Source organism: Alligator mississippiensis, chromosome 1 (assembly GCF_030867095.1).
Source record: "Alligator mississippiensis isolate rAllMis1 chromosome 1, rAllMis1, whole genome shotgun sequence".
NCBI lineage: Eukaryota > Metazoa > Chordata > Crocodylia > Alligatoridae > Alligator > Alligator mississippiensis.
In genome coordinates, this window is record NC_081824.1 from 440,875,171 (window position 1) to 440,899,172 (window position 24,002).

Genomic DNA, 24,002 nt, shown 5'->3' on the forward strand with positions numbered 1-24,002 from the left:
GTCAAGAGACTGCATGCACTTAAAATCTGATCCTCCAGTCACTCAGTGGAATTACTCATGTAAAGATAAGCATGTGTGTGACCTTTTGCAGGATTAGTTTCTTAGAGCCATGGTTCACTGACAGGCCTAATATTAAAGCCTTCCAGTGAAAGGTATGTATTGAAATATACACTATGTGTTTGTATTATTTCTAGAAACATGGCCTCAGAATGTGAGGACCTTGTCATCAGACTATTTACAGAAAAATTTTACACACGTATGCATTCTACCAAATGTATGAAGCGTGCTTAGCATTACATCATTGAGGCAGTGAGAAGTACAAAGACATGAATTGGGAGTGTTGAAAAGAAGACAGATCTAATCTATTTGATGAAATGACACACAAATCAGAGGGTAATTTCTGTTCTGCTCTTCCATACATGAAATCGAAATCCTGTTGTAACACTGTACGATCACTTCCACAGTAACAAGGTGTCATGGAAATGTGTGGCATGTGGCATGTGTGCGTATGAGAGAGACTACACAGTGTTACAAATGGGATTTTGATCTACATCTGGGGTGTGCTTGTGTATATGTATATACACACAGACATTTTTATATATTTCAGGTGCATAATGGTACATTGGCAGCAGATGACTTAAACTGGCATAGCCCCATTTAAACTGAGTGCAATGATTTACACTAAACTGAATATCTGGTCCTAAGTCCTGATTCACTGCACACATTCCTAAATATTTTTAAGAGCAGACAATAAATACACACATCTATGGAAACCATTTTTCCCAAATTCAGCCTAATTTGAATGGTCTCTATTAGAAGATAATCAGATCCACCAAATTTGTTTCTAGACAAAATATTTCAAAGTTCCCATGTGCCAGTAATTTAAGTCAGAATTTTCTCAAATTATAAAAATCATTAACACTGAAATCCAGAGATTCAGATGCCTAAAACAAGGTTTAGGTAGATTTTAAATTCCCGGGAATCCCTTGCCCAGCAACTACCTAACTATGGAAGCTAATGAACTCATTCAGTGCCTCCACTTTAGAGGACCATGTCCCCTAGATGCCTAAATTTAAGGTTTCATCCATGTACAAAGGCACCCATTCTGAAGAGACAGGCAGATAACTCCTGCTTAAGCTCTGCTGAGATCCAAAGTTGAGCTGGAAAGGGCCCCTAAATTCTCCCCAACTCCCTGAGGGAGTCAAAGCCAGAACTGATCAGAACATGCCTAGCTTTGTTAGAAGAGAAAAGGCTGAACTCAATGCCTTTTTCACTTCAATCTTCACAGGCAAGGTCCGCTCCCAGATTACTGCACCTAGCAAAACAGTTTGGGTAGTAGTAAGCAGCCCTCAGTGGCAAAAGAACAGATTAAGGACCATTTAGAGAAGTTGGATATGTACAAGTCCATGGGGCTTAACACGATGCACCCAAGGGTGCTGAGGGAATTGGCAAATGTGACTGCAGAGTCACTGGCCATTATCTTTGAAAACTCATGGCAACTGGGAGAGGTCCCAGATGATTGGAAAAGGGCAAAGAGTACCCAGCTTTAAGAAAGGGAAGAAGGAGGATTCAGGGAACTACAGACCAGTAAGCTTCACCTCAGTCCCCAGAAAAATCATGAAGCAGGTCCTCAAGGAATTCATTTCTAAGCACCTGGAGAAGAAGGTGATTAGGAACCATCAGCATGGATTCACCAAGGGCAAGTTATGCCTGAACAACCTGATTGCTTTCTATGACGACATGACCAGCTCTGTGGATGCAGGAAGAGTATTGGACATGATATATCTTATCTTTACCAAGGCTTTTGATATAGTCTTCCAAAACATTCTTGCAAACAAGCTAAGGAAGTATAGGTTGGAAGAGTGGGCTATAAGGTGGATAGAAAACTGGCTGGATCGTCAGGCTCAGAGTCTAGTAATCAATGGTTCAACGTCTAGCTGGCAGATAGTATCAAGTGGAGTGCCCCAGGGGTTGGCCCTGGGGCCAGTTTTGTTTAGTATCTTCAACAAGAACCTGGAAGATGGGATGGTGTGCACCCTCACCAAGGTCTGCAGGTGACACTAAGCTGGGGGGAACAGTAGATACACTGGAGGATTGAGGGAAACGTCAACAAATTGAAGGACTGGATCAAAAGAAGATCCAGGCTGATCCAGCCTGATCCAGCCTGACCTGGACAGGCTCAGCAAGTGGGCGGACGAGAATCTGATGGTGTTCAACGCCGATAAATGCAAGGTTCTCCACCCTGTGAAGAAAAACCCGCAGCATCCTTATAGGCTTGGCAGTGCTATGCTGGCTAGCACTATGGGAGAAAGAGACTTGGGGGTCATCATTGACCACAAGATGAACATGAGCCTGCAATGCAATGCTGTGGCTAGTAAAGTGACCAAAATGCTGGCTTGCATCCATAGATGCTTCTCAAGCAAATCCCAGGACGTCATTCTCCCCTTGTACTCGGCCTTGGTGAGGCCGCAGCTGGAGTACTGCGTCCAGTTTTGGGCTCCACAATTAAAAAAGGATGTGGAGAAGCTTGAGAGATTCCAGAGAAGAGCCACGCGCATGATCAGGGGTCAGGGAAGCAGACCCTACGATAACAGGCTGAGAGCCCTGGGGCTCTTTAGCTTGGAAAAGTGCAGGCTCAGGGGTGATCTGATGGCCACCTATAAGTTTATCAGGGGTGACCACCAGTATCTGGGGGAATGTTTGTTCACCAGAGCGCCCCAAGGGATGACAACTAGGTCGAATGGTCATAAACTACTGCAAGACCATTTCAGGCTGGACATAAGGAAGAATTTCTTTATTGTCCGAGCCCCCAAGGTCTGGAACAGCCTGCCACCGGAGGTGCTTCAAGCGCCTACATTGAACACCTTCAAGAGCAAACTGGATGCTTATCTTGCTGGGATCCTATGACCCCAGCTGACTTCCTGCCCTTTAGGCAGGGGGCTGGACTCGATGATCTTCCGAGGTCCCTTCCAGCCCTAATGTCTATGAAATCTATGAAAAAAGAAATCTTGTAAGGTCCAAGAAGGACAAGTGCAAAGTTCTGCACTTAGGACAGAACAATCTTATGCACTGGTACAAGCTGGGGACTCACCAGCTAAGCAGCAACTCTGCAGAAAAGGACCTAATTGTTACTGTGGACAATAAGCTGAATATGAGTCAACAGTGTGCCTTTGCTGCAAAGGCTAATAGCAGACTGGCCTGCATTAGTAGGAGCATTGCCAGCAGATCAAGGGAAGTGATTATTCAGCACTGGTGAGGCTACATCTAGAGTACTATGTCCGGTTTGGGACCCCCAACACAGAAAGGATGCAGGCAAATTGGAACGAGTCCTGCAGTGGGCAATGACAATGGTCAGGGGGCTGGGGCAAAAGATTTATGAGGCGAGGCTAAGGGAACTGGGCTTATTTAGACTACAGAAGAAAAGACTGAGGGGGGATTTGACAGCAGCCTTCAACTACCTGAAGGGTGGTTCCAAAGAAGATGGAGCTCTTGAACTCTTGGCTCTACAGTGGCCCTTCTTCTTCAAACAGAGGGGAGGAGAACTCAGGGATTTCTCTGGGGAAGAGGATATTACTATCCCCTCAAGCTGAGAAGGGCCTTGAACTCAGATATTCCCCTTTCTAGTGACTGCTCTAATCGCTACTGTGCAGTGCTTAGTTGGGTGCTTAAAATCAGAGGAGGAACAGGATTTCAGGCATAAACCTGTGCTTAGTGTTTTCTATTAGCTAGCTCTAGGTGCCTCTCTGCTGAGCCCCCAGACATTCTGAATTATTATTTGCACTTGTCTAATTCTCCTCATTCACTACACAGGGATCCTAGATCTCTGTTTCTCTCTATTTGGGTCCCTTCACTGGGACACCAATTTTGTAAGTTTGTTGAAGCCTAAAAAGGAGGCATCTATTAGGCTGATTTGGATATGGTCCCTCTGGTACTTCACAAGCCTAGACCCAAACACCTTCAGTTCCCACTGATTTCAGGTAGACTTCAGAACCTTGCAAGAGCCTGTCATTAATTAGCACATTCAGTTGTTAAGACAGCACTACAAGAAGAAAAATTCAAATTCAGTGTTTGATGACATGGCATGCGTACTTACCAAAATGCTGCAAGAATTGGGTAGAGAGATGGAACATGGGAATCTGGTCATCTTCTTGCCCCTGAGATGTGAACCACCAATGATGGTGGAATTGAAAAGCTGTTCCAAATAGGACCGAAGGACTCTCATATCAAAGTAATTATCTATACGGCCTCCATAAATGGCATTTTCAAACAAACCATGAACAAACTCCCACTGAAAATGTTTGGCACCTAAAAGATACAAAATGTTAGTTTTACCTTAACCTTCTGCATTGTGATATAAACATTTCCCTGTTATTATAGTTAACCTTCCATGGCATAAAGAAATACAAACACATCCAATAACTGATCCTTACATATTTTGTTTCTTAACTTGTACCCAAATAACATTAAACATTGCAATAGCTTAATTTTAAGTATTTACAAAAGTTATTTTTCCCCAATGATAAGAGCCTAAGCTAACTTTATTTAAATGCAATGGAAAGTCAGACATATTAAAGAAGTTGTGAGGAACTTTCTATGTAGATGTGTTCATTAACCACATTCATCTGGAGAGCAAAAAGCACTATTTGATTGGGAGCCATTATAAATTTGCATCCTTTTAACATCCTGCTTAGTACTTCACAACTATAAAGCTTTAGGCTGGAGTCCTATCAGAACTCACAAAATAACTGGGATGATTGAGCCAACAACTTACCAGAAGGAGACACTGTTAATGGAGATGTCATCTTCAGATGAAATATAAGAGGCTAAGATCTTTTGTGATCATAAAGATCACATAACATGGTATATAAAATTAATGTTGTTTCTACTGATGCCCTTGCTAATTCAAACAGTTACATTTTATTTATGTATAGCTTACAATGTTGAATAAAGTATATGTTTTCTCTTACTCCCCATCATACTTCTCAAAAACTACTAAAATAGCTAAAATGTTGTGATTTGTATTGTGGATGAATGGATTACTTTATTCAGTATTACACTCGAGCTGTTTCTGTTCATTATCAGCGTTCCAAACACTGCAATGATCTCTTCTGGGAAAAGCCATCTTCACTACAACTGCTATACCCAGAAGCTCGAGGAAGGCTCAAGTGGCAGCATATTTGCCTCCTGCCCTGTGCACGGCTCCAAGGTGACCCTGGTCTGTGCACAGACTGGAGATGGCCGGGCACATTTCCTTGGAGCTGGAATAGGGTGTCAAGCCCTGAAAAATGATTGGAAGGGGGATAGGATGGGGAGGTCAAAGTGGGGGCATTTTCTCAGTTCCAACCACCCTAGGTATCCAGGATGGCTTGTAGCTATCAAGTGGCCTCAGGCTGTGTTTGACAGCCCTGGTTCCTACTCTGGGGTTAATCAGGGTCCCAGGGCAACAGCTGGGGCTGCATGCAGGTGGGGGAGCAAAGAAGCAGTTCCTTATCAGCCTCTGGCTAAATAGCTTGCCTTAAGGTGATTTTTTTGCTTTCTAGCCACAGTGTTAGAATGCCTGCAAGCTCTCCCACCTCGCCACATTTTCCAGTGCTACAAATTTTCTGGAAATTGCTGGAACTGAATGCGTGTCCATGGCCAGAACTATCATCCTCCAGTCAGATTTCATCAAAATAAGTGTGTTTTTAGAGACAATCTACGCTCTGCTAACTTTATTGAGATCTAAAATTAAGGAAACCCAGAAAATGATTAGCTGGGATAAAGAAAGGAGTTGGTTAACTTGCAGGAGTGACTTACCATCAAAGAGCCTGTCAATAATGTCATACCCTGCACGGAGATCAGATAAAGAAAATTCATAAAACTTGGTCCAACCCTGACATAAAATAAACAAAACAAACACAAAGTTAATTAGTCAGGCATCAATAAATACTAAATGAAATGAAAAAGCATACAAAAACAACTGCTTGTGCAATATGTATAAGGTTTAACACCAAGAAAAAAAGAACTATTTCATTTATAAACCGGTGTCCAGATATACACAAACAGGAATGCAGAAAGGAAGTATGACAGAAACATCTCTATCAAGACATTTACTTAGTTCTATGAAATAGATTCCATCACGTGTATGCTTGTCTGGGTAGAACTGACATCATTTCCCACTATAGAAATATATTTTTAATTCTATGATAATCTGAAAAGTTACTGGAAAATTATGTATGTAAACATGCAACTCTGCCCTCCTTAACAGTGCTTATTGCACCTCTTGTTGACAACTATTACTAGACAGTTCACTGACTCACTCCCTTACTCTTGATGGCCTTTTGAATTTTAGTTCCCTTTGGGATTTTGATAAGCAGGTCTAGTTTTCAAACCACTGCCCACACCATATGTTGATCATTCTCCTCTGCCTTTTAAGAAACCTCTATACTAAGGAAAAAATACGGAAAAAGCAAACACTACATGCTTATATTAAGTAGTAAATCAAATCCCATCATGCTTTTACTTCTGCTAAAATGGCCCCAAACTCTAAGACTGTTTGGAGCCAGGAAGAAAACATACCAAAAAGACAGATTTATAAGTAAGATTTTTATTGATGTCCACCACACATACGTGGATATTTGTGTGTGATAGATTTTCAGTATGCATTCATTCTGCTATGCAATTACTGTTTGGTTTATCCTACATATTTTCCAACAGGGCATTCAGTGCACTGGATGAGATGTATTCTATTTCTGCAGGTGCAGGTGTAAGGTCCAGGAATGGTGATGGTTCTGTGTTGGCAGGTTCTGATGGTTCTGTGTTGGCAGGTTTTACATTTCTTGTTTTGGCATGGTCTGGATCCATTTGGTGTGCTTTGAGCCATAGGAAGTGTGTTTTTGGGGATGAGGTGAGTAAGATGTGGTGCTTGTTTAAAAGCTAGGGTGGGTGGTTCTGGAAAAAGCTCTTTAAGAATTAGGTCTTCTTCTAGTATGGGTTGCAACTGTTTGAGGATTTTCCATATAGGTTCCAGGGAAGGATGGCATATCATAACAAATGGTGTTCAATTCGTGGGGGGTTTCTTTTTGTACTGCAGCAGTTCTTCGTGTGATATCCAGGGGGCTTTATCAAAGTATGATCTGTCTCTCTGGAGGAGTGTCCTTGTTGGGCAAAAGCTCTTTAGAGTTTTGCAAGGTGACGATTGTGGGTATTTTCCTCAGTGCCAATTCAGTGGTATTGGAGGGCTTGACTGTATATTACAGCTTTCTAAGTGTGTTTAGGGTGATTGCTGGTTCTGTGCAGATATGTAAGGAGGTCGTGGGTTTCTTGTATATGTTAATTTGTATTTTACCATTCTGCATATTGATCATAGTCTCTAAAAGGGAGACGTTGGAGCTGGCGTATTCTGATGGAGGGGTGATGATTATTGAATTTGTGATCGAAATGAATCAGACATTGCAAGTTTTCGGTCCAAATGATGAAGATGTCATTTATGTATCTTAAGTATAGCATGGGTTTGATGGTGCAGTTCTCGAGAAATTCTTTTTCCAGGTGAGCCATAAAAGGTTATGGGGCCATTTTGTTTCTTAACACAGGACTCTATCATTTCTTGTCACAGGAGCTTAAATATTGCATCAGTATCAGATCCACTCAGCCAGGGGCAGTCAAAATACATCCCGCCAGACAATTTCACCTGGCCCCTGGCGCCTCTTCTTAAGTCCTCTATAAGCCCTGGCACTTGCTGCCCCTCTGGAAGCTGGAACCTCCATGCAGGAGGTGCAGCTCTGCTAAGCAACCAGCCCCCTTCCACCACCCCTGCAGCCTGGCCTGACCCAACCCACTCCAAGCCAGGAAGCACTAGAGACAAGAAGGCTCTGCCTGGGAGAGGCTTTTGCTTGGTGACCCCATGGCTGTTTCCAGCCTTCCTGCCTACGAGGCTGGGAATTCAGGTAAGGGCACCACCAAGCTGGGGGCTGGGTCACCCACTGAGGAAAGTGGGCTGGGAGCATGGGGAACTGTACACTGTGAGGCTGAGCTGGGCAAGCCCCACACACTGCAGCAGCTGCGCACTATGAGGGTGGGTTAGGCTGGCTCTGCACACTGCCACCACTTGAGTCTGGGGACTCGGACAGAAGCGCTACTGAGCTGGGTGGGGCTGACCTTGCGTGCTGCTGCTGTGTTCAGCTTCGGACTTGGGTGGGAACTGCAGCTATGGGGCTGGGTGGCACTGCCCCCATGCCCTCCCACCAGGTGTGGCTGGGGACTCAGGTAGAAGTGCTATGGGGCCCGGCTGAGCTGGCCCCACAGGCTGCTGCCACTTGTGACCAGGACTTGGGTGGGAGTACAGGAGTGCGTGTTATGGGGCCATGTGGGGCTGGCCCTGCATCCTGCCTCCACGTGCAGCTGGGGACTTAAAATGAGATATAACATATGTTTGATTTTTTTAGTATATGATTTGTTGGATTTTTTTCCAGTTCAAGATGACAATCACCCCCTCCCAAAAGAAGTACTTCTGGGGCAAGGGGAGGGACTTCCTGTGGCAAAGGTCAGGGGCTAGGGGAGGGACTTCTGGTCTCAAGATGGTGACCAGGGGCACCCATCAAGGGGCAGGGGTACCCTTCAGACCCTGAACAGCTTACCAAAATTTGTTAAGTGGCCCTCCAGCCAAAATAATTGCCTACCCCTGCACTAAGCCCACATGCAGTCCCGTTGCAATTGATGGGACTCAGCAAGGAGTCTGCTTAACAAGCCCAAATCCTGCAAAAGGGCTACACACACTAATTAAGAACTCAATACTAGTAACAACAAACAACTGCACAGTTGTAACTACATTTATCGTTTCTTAATGTCACCAAACACACATGCAAAGTACATGTTTTATTTTAAATAGCAAATTTAAAACCTAGCAGATGATATGAAACAAAAAAAAAGCATTCTAGTGAAAAAACACTGGAAGAAAATAAGGTTACCTACCTGAGGGATGTAATTCCTTCTTTCTTGACATACAGCATGAAACCAGGCCAAACTAAACAGAGCATGAGCTCGAGACAAATTTCCCTTTTTGCTAATCTGCTCTGGAGTCCAAGATTCATAGGTTCGCATTAAATTCTTTTTTAAGCCTGGAGGTGCCTGCGTTGGATGGAAAAAAATGAAATATGCACATATTATTATTATTGTTGTTGTTGTTGTTTTGTTGTTGTTGTTAGTTATTTTGCTAAAGTTGTAATTTATTTAAATGTTGAATGCTAACTAATCCCCACATCTTCAAAGACTTCTGGAAAATTAAACAAAAAGGTGGCTACACTAGATGGCCTAACAGGCCATAGGGTTCACACATTCAAGGGCATTTTGTATACAACACTACAAAACCAACAAACAAAAAAGGAACAGGAAAACTGAAACACAATATAAGGACAAGTTTAAGACCATAAGTATGAAAGTCTTTATTAAAGAAAAAAAAAACCAAATGCATTCAAATGCAAGCCCATCCAATTTTTTTTATCCCAGATTTTATATTCAATTTACTAATTATTATTATTTATGTTTCTATAATGTGCTTAGTGGCCTTGTGTAGTGGGACACTCCACTGGATAGGCATGTTGCCCCCTAGTGACTGCCTGGATCCTGCCTTACTCGCTCCCTTTAGTTTTTCAGGATCCCACCCTGTTGTCTCTACACCTTGATGTTATCATTTGAGGCAGATCCTAGAGGTCAGGAAGGTTGAGGGGGTTTCACTTCAGGTCCTAGATCCTTGTCTGGACTGTGGCCCTCTGGCCTTTGCTCACTTTACTCTGGGCCACTCAACTCTTCCTCCTTGGCCAATCAGAACCCTCTCTTCTAAGGCCTCAGCCATGGCACTGGTTTTCTAAAGTCACTAACCCCGTCTTTGGGTCACCTCACCCACTTCTTCTACCCTAGGCCTGTCAATCACTGGCTGTATTGTGCCAGCCACACCTGGGGTGAGTGACCATTTTATTAAGGGTCCTCTGTCAAAATTAGTCCCTCCAGTGGGCTGGAGCCACCCAGGTGTACCCAGGCTCCCTCTCTCCTTTAGTGATGGGGTAGGGGCTAGGGCTGTGCGAAATGGCTGTTTCTATTCGGTTTTGGATTTGGCTGTTTCAGAGGACAGTGATTTGTTTTCGTGTTTCAGAACACTGCCCTGTTTCGTTTCGTCTGAATCTGTTTCGGAGATTTGGCTCCACCGAATCTGTTTTGCAGCCCACCCAGGAGGGGCTTTGGGCTGGGGGCTGCAGGGCCCCAGCGGGGAGCAGGGCGGGGCTGTGGGTGGTTCATCCGGGGGAGGGGGAGGGTCGTTGCCCTCCATGCAGGCAAGGAGAGCCCTGTGCAGATCCCTGATCCCTGCGGAGCCAGGTTGCGTGGCAGGGACCAGCACTGCCCTGCCACGAGACCTGGCTCCACAGAGAGCAGAGATCAGTGCCAGGGTCTCCTCCTCACCACTGCAGCCCTGTGTAGCCCTGTATCTCTGCTCGGTGCAGATCCAGATCACGTGGTAGGTCCCATCACTGCACTGCAGTGCGACCTGGTTCCTCAGGGAAGAAAAGATCCACACCAGGATCTCCTCCCCACCACCGCCCACCCTGCACTGCCCCAGATCTCTGCTCCCTGCGGAGCCAGGTTGCATGGCAGCGACCAGCACTGCCCTGCTGAGGCAGTAGGGGGCAGGCAGTAGCAGCAAGGAGACCTCCAGAATGAATCTCTGCTCCTTGCAGAGCCGAGTTGCACACCAGGGCAGCAACGTGCAGCTGCTTGCCTACAAGGCTCAACGTCTGTATATATCAGGCATTTTAGTGGGGCTTTTTTGGCACTTTATCTAATAACTCATTGATTTGGCTTTAGACAAAAGCACCATAAAGCCCTGCTGAAGTGCCCAATCTACATAGACATTGGGCGAGCAGGGTCAAACTACTGCACTGCTTCTTTCAGGAGGTGCGGGGTTTTTGGGGGCAGACAAGGTTCCTTGGGTGAATTTGATATCTTTTATTAGACCAACCCAAATGGTTGGAAAATAGTTATTAAGCAAGTTTTCGGGTTCAAAAACCCTTCGTCAGGCTAAGGAAGTTTCAGCAGTTGGTGTGTGCTCTTCCTGGATGGAATGAAAAGGGTTTTTTTTTGTTTTGTTTTGTTTTTTTGGGGGGGGGGAGGAGGGGTTGTAACATCTGCAAGCAGCCTACTATATTGTGTTTACAAGATACAAGAGGTAGAAGCAAACTACGGAATATACAAGGTAATATTGAAATAATTATGATAACAACAATAAGAACTAGTAGTTAATGAACTATCCAGTTATTATGAAGAGGTTGACAGGCATCAATGAAGAAGTAGGTTTTAAGGAGGTTTAAGTCACAATTTCTTTTTTTTTTTTTTATATACTATATTTGCCTGGGGGGGTTGTTTATATAAATCTTTCATTTACAGTAATCTTAAGCACTACTTTTAAAAATACCAAATACTTTCAGCTGGATATTTTTAACAAATCAATGATTTCCCTTTAAAGTAAAATATGTACTTCCTGACCAGATGACAATTAATGGGATTATCACAACCATGATAATGAACAATGAACACAAGCCAAGTGAACACTCAACATTCTTAATTAGCATAAAGTGGTTGGTTTCCATGAAGAGATAAGAAAAAGAATTAGTAAATTACATCTGTGAGGGGCTCTGATTACTTCTGTGGTGGTGGATCCAACAGCTCTAAGGCCGTAAATCAGGACAGGTGCTAGAGTCTCACAGAGTTTGGATCTAACATATAACTAAGGTACTCTTATTAGTGAGATGATATCTGTGGATGCCAAAAGTAAAAATTCTAAGTAACTCCAACTAACATTTTGACATGCAGGAAACCAAAGCCATTGGACCTTGCGATGTGAGAGCTGCCAAAGTTAAATGGAAGAAAAATCCTGGTCCTGCTGAATTTAAATGGAAAAGAACTCTACTGGTCCTTTTGCAGAAAGGATCTATTCTATCTACACTCTGAACTCCTTTTTGGAGCTTCACAGTATCGCCTGATAATCAAGTCTATGAGACATAGCATAGCATATACAGAAGATACGCATACTGGGTACATCTAACAGATGCATTTGATCTGGGATCACTTTACTTGCATAAATTACCCACGAGTAAATGCTCCCAGGTAGGCGTCTACGCATGCAGAGATGTGGGAACAGATCTGCTACTCGTAGAAGCAAACTGCAGCCACTTCCTGTGGCCCTGCAATGGGCCCCTGCTGCCACCAGGGGGAGCTCTAGGCTCCCCCTGGGTGCTAGCCCAGGGGTTGGCAGGAAGAACTGAGCCAGGAGACTGTCCCCCTCCCCCACCACTGTAGGGGCACCCAGCCCTGGCTTCCTGATTAAGGCAGAGGGCTTTGAAAGAGCTGCAGAGGAAGGGAAGGTCGCACAGGGGTGGAGAAAAAAAAACACGAGAGAAAATATACTGCTGGATTATTTCAGGGATCAGCACATCCCCTTACATAAGCTACAAGTGACCACAAAGGATTCTTTAAGGTAAATCAATAGCAATTTTTCATTTCATTCAAAGTAGAAAACGTTTTGAAGATACAAAACAACAGAATAAAAAGGCATTTGTCTATTATAAGATGCAATTTAATAAACTTCCCTCTTGTTAGATGGTTTCTTTTGAATTGGTGAGTCATATTACGCACATCTACATATGCATTAGATCCGGCCTAAGTTTACTCTGGTGTAAACTACTATGGAATAAACACTTTCAGGATGGTATCTGACAGGACGGGATTAGGAAGCTGATTTGCTGCTCTTTGCACCAAGTTTCCTGCAGCCCTTCAATGGGCCGCTACCACTACTAAGGGGAGCTCCAGACTCCCCTTGGGTGATAGGTCAGGGACTGGCAGGGAGCACCTGGCTAGGAGACAGCTGTCTCCTGGCACCAGGGGGCTGCCTGTGCCTAGAGCAGGGACAATGTTCCCCTGCCCTGCCAGCAAGGAGCTCCTGGCCCTGGCTCCCCAATTAGGAGCAGGAGACTTGGAAAGAGTTGCACCGGAGGGCCAGGTCCCAGCCCGCTGCCTCGATCCGCTGGTGGGGCAGCTATTAGCTAGCTCACCTCTAGTTGCCTTGCCGGTGGACTGGGACAGGGGGCTGGGACCTGTCCCACCCTGCAGCTCTTTCTAAGCCCCATGCCTTAATTACCCAATTGGGGCACAGGGCTGGCCTGACAAGGACAGTTCCTAGCACCCACCTTACATACCGGGTGGAGGCTGGGCAGTTTGTTCCCCACTCAGCTCCGCAAGCCCAGAGCTGGGGGAGAATAGATTTGTTCCTTGCCCAGCTCCATGAGTGCAAAACTGAGTGGGGAACAAGCTCTCCAGCCTGTTCCCTCCTCCCTAGCTCCACACTCATGGAGCTGGGTGGGGAACAGGCTCCCCTACCCCCACCAGCAGGGTGCTCCCAGTGCCAGCTCTGTGACAGTGAGGCCGGTGCTGGGACATAAGGGTCTCCCAGCCCCCCACTCCCCAATCACAATGGCGGAGCAGTGGCTGTGAGATAAAGATCTCCCATCCCCCACCCGATTGCAATCTTGGAGCAGGGGGCTAGGAGCTCCCTGCTACTGGGTCAGGGGAGCATAGTCCCTGCCCGGGCTCCTGTGGTAGAGCCTACCCTGGCAACAGGCAGCTCCCAGGGGCAGGAGGCTATTTCCTGCCTCCTGATGGAAGGTTGAAACAGAGTTTGTTCCTGGTCAAGTGTCTACACAAGCACCATTGTGCCATTAAGAATCTCATTGCAGATAGCAAATTTACTCGGGATTAGGAAGGTATACTGCATAGTAAGCATGTGCACGTGTAGATGCACATGCTTACTTCACAGTAAACTACGCTAATGCACAGTTAAATGTCTTGTGTAGATGCACCCATTAGTATTAGTACTGCTTGTAAATATGCTTGTATATATGCAACAAACTGTCCACAGACCCTATACCTCATATGCTATCTTTAGACTTGACTGAAGTAAATTTGGAGTAAAATGTGGATGAACTTCAGCAGTTAGCCAAAGGCGGAAGTCAGGTTTGGGTTGAAGACTATTCAGTTCCTATTTAAAAAAAGAGAGAAAGTGAGAGTCAAATATGTGCTTTATTGCAGTGAATATTTGTTTTGCAGAACAATATAAGTTAAATTTTAAATGATACATCTGCCTGTAAATGTATTTACTGGTCTAAGTTACTTACCTGTAAAGTAACTTAAATTCAAGAAGCATTCAGTTGCCCACCCCAGTAACGTATGCTACATAGCATGTATATGGTCCATTAACATAAGTTCTGGGCCTTTTGTCCAGTTGTATCCACATGTTGTACATACAACCCTGACACAGGGGATGTAAAACACGAGAGTAATTTCCGCCCAACTGCAGATCTCAGAAAAGAAAAATTCCAAGGCAGAGGGAATATACAAGCAGAGGGGCTGCTCCCAATGGCCATGTCCACTGGGATCCCAAATTCTGTGCCAGGCCAAACTCCCCAACTTCCAGTAACCTATTTGACTACTGGTGGGCCACATGCAATGGTTTTGCAGGCCAGATCTGGCCCATAGGCCATATGTTTGACACTCCTGATTTACAGAGTGATATAATTACTTAAAAGGTTAAAGAAATAGCTTATGCCAATGAAAAGTAAATTCACATATACAAACTCATTACTAGGTAACTTGCCAACCTTCTGCTTGGTATTTTTCAGTTGCCAGAAGTCTGGATACCTAGCATGGAAGTCACTTGGATATTTCTGAAACAATACAGTTATGCCCTTTCTCATGCAGTTACCCTTACCTTTTCCAGTTTAGGAAGCCAAGATACGACAAGATGCAAGTTCTTCAAACACAGCCATTCTCCATTTCGTGCGCATTCCTTGAGTGTCTGAATGGCTAAATCAGCTTGGCCCTGACCCATGGCAACCTTCAAAGAGAAACACTTGAATCAGGAATTTATTATTTATTATATCTTAATATTTTACGCAATAGCTGAAAACAACACAATTACTTAAAGTCACACCACATGTACAAAAGAGGCAGACTATTTACCAGTAAACAGAATTATATGACTGCTTTGCTTTGAAGATCAATAGTGTAAATGAGAAAAGAGTCACCAAGGCCCACTCTACACATTGCAGTTATTGTGTAATTAATTAGTTAATTGTGCAATTATCTTGAGACACATGCAAAGTAATTATCATGTCATAAAAAGCTAAAAAGTTGGACCTTGAAAATGTCTAATAACTTTATAGCTGGTTGCTATCCAGCGTTAGTTTGCACATGTAGCAGGGTCTCTTCTGCAGCCAGGAGACTGATCCACTGACAGGGCTCCCAGCCACAGTGGTACACCGAGCCCAGCATGAAAACCCTGAACCCTGAGAGAGTTTCTGTGATCCCCCAAGCTCAGGGGGGAAGGGGAAGATGGAGAAGTTGTGAAACCCCCAGTCCATGGGGCTCCAAGTCTGACTATGTGTGAGGCACAGCCAGGACTGTGAGCCCCAACAGTTGCGGAGCTCTCAGCCCTGGCTACATAAGAAGCAAAGTTGGGACTAGGAGCCCCATCAGCAGGGGACAGTACTATCTTACGGTGGAGTTATTTACAGTACTGCAACGCACGTGCAGACAGTAACTGGGACAGCAGCACTTTGAACCAGGGCAGAGAGAGCAGCCATAGGCTGGCAGCAGTCTCTGGGGTCAGCCACACAGCTCTACAGTTTCGACACTCTTGTGCCCCAGCCAGCCTCTCCACCACCCAACAGCAACACCTGGAGACCAAGGCTGACACCCCTCTTCCCTCCCGGAAGCCTGCTGCCAGCCCAGGGCTGCTCTGCCCTGGCTCAAAGTGCTGCTTTCTCAGGCACCCGTGTAGACACTGCACCCAGGAGCAGTATACTCTGGAACAGATTGCTTTGGAGTTTATCATGTTGCATTAATTGTAACTGTAGATGCACAGAGCATGTTTTACTTAGTCCTGTGGGTTTATCTGTATAAAGAGGACCTGAGAAACTTGGAACTTTGTAGTGGCATGGGAGATATAGTTTATGTTAATATATTGTCACAGGCAAGTATGAGCTAATGGAAAGGTGATCAATGTGTTTTGCAGACAATAAACCTCTCTGAGTCTTCACTACTGAACAACCCCGAGGTCTTTCTTTGTCTATGCTGTGATCTTTGTACACAGGAGTCGCACACAAGAAATACAACAGGTGCCTTCCTGTGGAATGACTAGCAACTATGCAATCTTTGGAAGCATCAAGATCTCCCCATTCATTGTACACAAAACCTATGTGTGTAACTCTGGCAATATGGAACACCCTCCCAGACCACAAACCCTAAAATGTGAATGTTATGGCACTTAAATAGGGGCACCTTAGAGTTCATTTAGGATCTGGCCCTATATCACTGAAATAACCTCTATGAGTTATTATTCCAGAATCTATATGGAAAGCCTAAAATGAAAAGGATATTTACATCCATTCATACTATGCTAGTGACAGAAGCATCTAGAAACAGGAGAATGAAAAATCTACAATCTTAAATACTAACAATTGAAATAGATTCCAGTGACACACAAATCTTTCAAGTTGAGGCTAAGGATAAAATCAAAAGTGTTCTTTTGAGAAAAGAATACAAATTCAGGGACAGCTGAAAAGCGAGATTAAACTGGTCATATCCTGTTCCTGTCCTGTCAGAGGATTTATGGATTGCTCCCTCTCCAAACACGCACTTGGATATTCCCTCAGCAGAGGGAAAATATTCCAGGGGAAAACAATAAAAAAGTTAATTGGTGCCAGGTTATGTACGTTCTACCTAACTTCTACCTAACAATGGCCAATTCAACACAATTGTCTTGTGAAGGTGAGTGTTTCTCATCTGCTTAAATATGCATCTTTTTCCTTTACAAAGCTGTATTAAATAGCATTAAATAGTCTCTGAACTTGCAACAAAGGGGCAAGTGTGGAGTCTTATGTTTCATCTCAATTTAATTCAAAGAGTGTATTTTTCAGATCCAATCTGGAATCAGGCTTACTGTGCTGAATGATGGACTGAGGGCAGCGGTCCTAAAAAAATATCACTAACCTCCTTGGTCACTCAACAATCATCCTTCTCTGTGGACTAAGAACATTTAGTGGTGGAGAGGCTTGTGTGTCCCAATGATCCTCAGTGCTATGTTGCCCAGACTCACACTTCTGTCCAGCTCACCCCTGGTGAACAGGCCTGAGGGGAGGTTCCAGACAAACTACAGTCCCACCCCAAGTCCTCAAGAATGGATCAGGAAGATGTCAGGATCTCAACAGTTTTAAAGAGGGAAGAAGGCTGCAGCAAGATGGAGGTCTCCTATCATCTAGGGTTCTCCCTTGCCACTGGATCCAGATTTCCTCTCTGTCAAAATCATGTGGTTGCTGTTTCTACGCACTAGCTTCCTCATATTAAATGAAGACTTGTGTAGGCTTCTAGCACAGGAAACAATACCACACTCTCCTGCACCAATCTTCAAAAATCCTGTGGCAGTTAATCAATGGTGAGAGAGATGTGACTAGTGTATCTGGCAGTTTCCAGCCATGAATCTGCACACAGGTGGTGGTAACCTGATGGTCCTTCTGTACTTGGGCTGGCACAAGTGCAATTTGACAGCTGCTAACATGACTGAACAGTCCTATTCAGGACTCTGACTCTTTCTCCAACTCCTTTGCTCACCCTATGAGGGGCAGGGGCTAGAAAAGGTGCCTTAACCCTAGGCTGTTTTATCTGTTCCTGGTTGGATAACCATATTCAACAGGATTGCTCTGTCTGTGATCAAATGCATCAAAAGAAGACAATCATTTTTTTCCACATGGAACATTTGCACCTTGATGGATAACCAATACAACAAATTTCCAGAAAAAAACTGCTATTGTTTCCAGGGCACTAGTGAAACACAACAACAACACTGCAGATCCAACTGAGACAAAACAACCAGATGAGGGTCGATTGAGGGAAGATGGTGGAGGCTATACTTCCTTCTGGAAGGGGAAACCAGCCCAGGATGAATGTGTTCATGGCATGAGCTTTGCCATAAAAAAATTAGCTTGGCAGTCAGTTTATAGATCCCTGTGGGCATTAATGAATATTTTATGACCAGGGATCATGGTTTTCCCTGATAAAAAAATTGCAAATTCTCTGATAAAAACCCCAATATCTGTGATTAAAATTAAAGGCCCCCCACAGCCCTGCTTGTGCCCCTCACTTGCCCCACTACAGCCCCACAGTCCTGCTCATGCCCCCTGCCCCCCACCCACAGCCCCTGGCCCCCAGCCCTGCTGGGGGAGGACCCCAGCTCCCAGGGCTATGGGACCAGTGAGCCAGGTCTGCAGCTCCCTGCTCACAACAGAAGGCAGCGGCTGCTGCAGCAGAAGGAGCACGGAGCCAGCTCCCCCACTGCTGCCTGCCTGCTGCAGGCTTGGGCGGGAGCGGATCCGGTTCCTGGTGGCAGCACGTACTCCCAGGGGTCAGAAGGGACCTGCACCCCCCAGATCTGTGCAGGGGGTGGAGGCAGGGCAAGTGCACATAGTGTGCGGCTTCCCTGAAGGGCTGATAATGCCGTGGACTCTGGGTCCACGTGCTGCCAACCAGGCATTCATACAGGAAGCTGGCTGGGAGCTGAGGGAGTGGGGAGGTGTTGGGGAAAGCCCTACATGGAGTGCCCGACCGGACGGCAGCGCATGGACCCAGAGGAGCACAGTATCAGCCCTTCAGGGAAGTTGCACAGGAGAGCACAGAGACTGCTCAGGCCAATAGTGCACTGCCCTGGGTCCACGTGCTGAGTCCACAAAGTCTCAGCAGGCAAGGACAAGAGAGAGAAAGACCCTGGGCACTCCAGTACAGAACTCAGGTACAGACGGCCTAACCAGTGGGCCCCATAAAATGGACTAATAGGAGTTAGTAGCAGTCCTACAATTGATGATGAGGGTTGACACCCAAGGATGGCACAGACCCAAACATTGCAAGGTAAGAGACTTTTGAAGCCAGAGTAGACTTTTTTCAACTGGTCAGGACTGTGAGCTGCATCCAAAGTGTGGCTAGCAAAGTGACCTGTTAACTGCATCATCCTTCTATCAGATGACCAGAAGCTTGATGATCGAATAAGATCTGGTTGGTGCATGGACAGGGTGTAAGGGGAGGAAGAGCCCCAGGGACCAGCGACTCAAGACACTCATGAGAACCAAATATCAATAGCAGAGGATCCTTCCCCTTTTTTTCCTTGAAAGACTAAGATGTAGTGGGCGAGTCGGAGGGTGTGACTTATGAGTACGGGTGAGTGGAGGTCAAGCTGTCTGGCCCTAAAATCTGGCACTCAACAGATGGGAATGACCAATCTCGGTGACAAAGCCGAGCAAGATACAGCTGTCCGCACACTGTCACCAGCGCATACACCCCAACTCTTGATGCTAATGATGAGGTCAAAGAACAATTCTATTCCAACCTTGACCGTGTTCTGACTACCATTTACAAGGGTGACAAGATGATTGTCCTCAGTGACTTCAATGCCAGAGTTAGACAAGGATCCTGGTTTTCTCCGATTTGAAAACAATACCCAACTTTCGGTTTAAAAAAATAACCCCAAATCCACATTTTTCCATGATTAAAATGAAACACCACTGTCTATCTATCTATATATTGGTGGTGTTTCATTTTACTCATGGAAGAATGTAGATTTGGGGTTATTTTTTTAAACCAAAAGTTGGGAATTTTTTTCAAATCAGAAAAAAACAGAATCCCTGGACATGAGCTGGAACTCTGGAAGGAAGGAGTAGGGAAAGCCAACGTCAATGCATCCTCTTCATGAGAAAATGCATGGAGCACAGTCTTGTCATCACAAACACCATCTTCAGACAGAATGATGAATACAAGACTGTGACAGAGCCTAAGGCGCTCTGCCACTTTAAGAGGGCAACTACCCAGAGAGGGCCCTGGAGTACAGGCAGTGCACAACTGCAACAGTGTTGCCACAGCAACCAGCTAATAAGATTAATTAGGACACACCTGCAGGCAGATGTATCAGCTCCTCAAAGCCAATGCTCGAAGGAGGAGCCAGAAAATCAAAAATCAGCGGTGGCAAGATAAACTCAAAGAGATCTGGCTCTATGCTGACAAACATGACATGCACAGATTTTTCCAGGCAATGAAAACCACTTATGGACCAATTTCACAAAGTCCTACTTTCTTGTGATTCTATGACAGGGGTGGGCAATTATTTTGGGTGGAGGGCCACTTACTGAGTTTTGGCAAGCCATCGAGGGCCGCATGCCAGGCAGCCAGGGGCAGAGAAATATTAATTTTCTAAATGTTTTAGGGGCCCCACGGGCCACACAGAATGGCCTGGCAGGCCACATCTGGCCCACGGGCCGCATTTTGCCCACCCTTGTTCTAGGATAGTTCAACACACCTCAAAGACTGTCCAAACTAGATGGAAAGAGTACTTTGAAGCATCCCTGAACCTTGATTTGACAGTGACAGATTGCAGAATCATAGAATATTAGGGTTGGAAAGGAACCTCAGGAGGTCATCTAGTCCAAAACCCTACTCAAATGCAGGACCATCCCCAACTATTTCATCTCAGATAAAGCTCTATCTAGCCAAGTCTTAAACTTCCAAGGATGAAGATTCTACCATCTCTCTGGGTAACCCATTCCAGCGCTTTGCTACCCTTCTAGTGAGAAAATTTTTCCTAATATCAAACTTGAGCCTGTTGCTCCTCGGTCTGTCATCTGCCACCGCTGAGAACAGTCTAGCTCCATCCTCTTTCAAACCCCACTTCGGGTAGTTGAAGGCTGCTACTAAATCTCTTCTCAGTCTCCTCTTCTCTAGACTAAATAAGCCCAGTTCCCTCAGTCTTTCCTCATAAGTCATGTCCCCCAGCACCCTCACCATTTTTTGTTGCCTTCCACTGGACCCTCTCCAATTTGTCCACATCCTTTCTGTAGTTAGGGGCCCAAAACTAGACACAGTACTTCATATGAGGCCTCACCAGTGCCAAATAGAGGAGAAGAATCACTTTCCTTGACCTGCTGGCAACACTTCTGCCAATGTAGCCCAGGATGCCATTAGCCTTCTCGGCAACAAGGGCACACTGTTGGCTCATATTGAGTTTATTGTCCACTGTAATTCCCAGGTCCTTTTCTGCAGAGCTGCTGCCCAGCCAGTCAGTCCCCAGCCTGTATTGATGCATGGGATTATTCTGTCCCAAGTTAAGAAATGTTAATTCTGTGTGAGAACTATTGAGGTATTGCCCTCCTTTCTGCAGCAGGGAAAATTCTCTCCTGCATTCTCCTAAACTATTTTCTACCTCTTCCTGAGGAAGTCTTGCTGGAATCTCAGTGTGGTTTCAAACCACCCCATGCAACAACTGACATGATTACTGTTGCCTACCAGATATAAGAAAAGTGTCAGGAACAACAGCTGGACATGTATGTGGCTTTTATTGATCTCACTAAGGCCTCTGATTCCCTCAATCACAAAGCCTTGCAGAAAGTACTGGATAGATTTGGATGTCCTGAAAAGTTCATCAAGTTCCTGAGGCTTTTCCATAACCAGATGACTGTTACCATCCTTTGTAATGGATCAGAGATAGATCCATTTGTCATCCTAACTGTGATCAGGCAAGTCCATCATTGCCCTAACACTGTACTCCATTTTTGATAGACATCCTGATTCTCATTAAGGACTGCCTTCCTTCCAGAACTGGCATTGAATACTGAACGGATTGAGGGCTTAACTATCTTGGACATTTTCGCTTGAAGACTAAAGTATTTTAAAAAAACATCCTAGATCTTCAATACACTGATGACTGTGCCATCCTTGTGCATACTGAGGAAACCCTCTAAACCACACTGGATTTCTTCACAGAAGCCTACTAAACTTTGGGTCTCTCTCTCAACATTGGGAGGGCCAAAATGCTCGATCAGCCTGCCACAGGCCATCATCATCTCAAGAGTCTGAAAAGGTATAACCAACAATGTCTCCAGAAAATCCTCCACATCAAATGGGAAGATCACCGAAAAAAACCCAGCATCCTTGCTGACACTAACATTACGAGCATTGAGTTGGCGATCCTCAACACTAATTCCGCTGGACATTTTGTGTGTCCATGGGCGACTAGTGCCTCTTGAGTCAGGAGGGGCATGTGCCCTGCCTGACACCAGTCAGCAACCAGGGGGGTCCCCTGGTGGCTGATCTGATTGACCGGGGCAGCCTATCCCACTGACTGGACGGCTGTCCCCCACGGCCAATCATGCTGACCGGGAATGGGGGGGGCAGGGGGGAGGGGGGGAGCGGGTCCCTGCAGCCGATCGCACTCACCAAAAAGCGGCTGCACTGCTTCTGGAAGTCCCACACACACTTCCTGAAGCAGCACAGCCACTTTTGCTGGCGGCCCCACTCCCTGGCCGGCGCTCGCAGGGGGGCACTGGCACTCCCACCTGCCTGCCGCCTAAACAGGGAACATGGCTTGGCAGGGGATGCACTTATGTTCTCAGGGGGTGCATGAGCACTCCTGTACACCCCCTATGTATCACCACTGTGATTTCAAACTGGGAAGCTGAATTCATAGTTTCATAGTTCGTAGGGTCAGAAGGGACCTGAGGAGATCATCTAGTCCAACCCCCTGCCGTGGCAGGAAAGAGTACTGGGGACAAACGACCTCGGCCAGATGTTCGTCCAGCCTTTTTTTAAAGACCCCCAGGGTAGGAGCCAGCACCAGTTCTTTTGGAAGTTGGTTCCAGGTCCTAATTCCCAAGACAACTGGCTCTACTCACAGCTTAGTTATGGACTGAGACTTATCAGTGACTACAGGAAGTACTATAAGGATACATTGAAGACGTATCTCAAGAAAATGGATGCCGACCTTAAGAGCTGGGAGGATCTGACTGATAAACAACTCCAATGGCTCTGCAACCTCAACCAAGTGGCAGCCCATTTAAAGGTAAAGCATCTTGTTCTCATCTCTGTGTTGAGAACACAGAGAAAGGAAAAATAGAGGAACTCCAGCCTGCAGGCTGCTCTTCCTTACAGAAAGACCTGCAAGTTCTGTGGACAGATCTGTGGTACAAAGATTGAACTCTTAAGTCATCTCAATACCCACCAATAAGCTGCAGCAGAGATCATCCTAAAATTGAGGGACTGATGATAACACAATCATCTTTTATGATGATTGCAGAATAAAACAAACAGTGTGTGAAGGACATATTTCACCTGGGCAAGAAAGGCCCTCAGGATGGTCAAACAGACATTTTGCTGCTGTCTGTCATGTACCCCTTAAAATTAAGAGATCATTCAAAACACACTTTTTTAATTGATCTATTGGGCAGATCTAAGATATGAAACAATTAGCAGCTATCAAAGAAATAATATTTAACAAGTAGGATATTTAATAATTAAAAAATAGTTCTGGTCCTTGCAGTGGCAGGACATTGACAGTGCCATTGGCCTCTTCTTTACCTACCTATGGCATGTTAAAGGGTGTTTTTGATGTTTTGAGCTTTGTAATTATGCGTAAGGGTTGGTCCTGAAGTTTTTAGGGACAGATTAGATAATCACTTGTCTAGGATGGCTTAGATATGGATGATCCTACCTCAAGCAGGGACTGCAACTAGGAAGCCTGAGGTCCCTCCTACCCCTACTTTTCCATGATTCTAAAAATAAATATATATTCTCAAAATACTATAACAAATTTCATAAATAAAAGGTACATAGATCAAGCACCTGATTTGACTTCACCAGCTCAAATCAGAATTTTAAAACATTTACAACTCCTGTAATTTCTGCCATAAAAATGATTCATAAAACTTAGCTGAGACTGACCTGGTGGTAGCATTCAGCATTTCTTTCAACACTGGCAAGTTCCTGTAGTTCTTGAGAAGGATCAGCACCAGGAGAAATAATGATCAAAATAGGCTCAATTTCCAATGTTTCTTTGTATAGACGTTTCAGATTCAGAGGGGGTGGGGATAACTCTTTAATTCCTAAAATTGAAT

At 45.1% G+C, this 24,002-nt stretch overlaps 1 protein-coding gene across 1 annotated transcript in view; it reads right to left on the reverse strand.

Moving 5' to 3' along the window:
* The window catches only part of DYNC2H1 (dynein cytoplasmic 2 heavy chain 1), a 430,672-nt gene that overhangs the window by 181,374 nt on the left and 225,296 nt on the right, over positions 1-24,002 (reverse strand). The window contains exons 76-81 of the mRNA XM_006271584.4: positions 23,830-23,990; positions 14,789-14,914; positions 13,949-14,059; positions 8,950-9,105; positions 5,797-5,872; positions 4,094-4,305 (exon numbers count right to left, since the gene is read on the reverse strand). Coding sequence (XP_006271646.1) covers positions 4,094-4,305; positions 5,797-5,872; positions 8,950-9,105; positions 13,949-14,059; positions 14,789-14,914; positions 23,830-23,990 — 842 coding nt within the window. The remainder of the gene's footprint in view (positions 1-4,093; positions 4,306-5,796; positions 5,873-8,949; positions 9,106-13,948; positions 14,060-14,788; positions 14,915-23,829; positions 23,991-24,002) is intronic.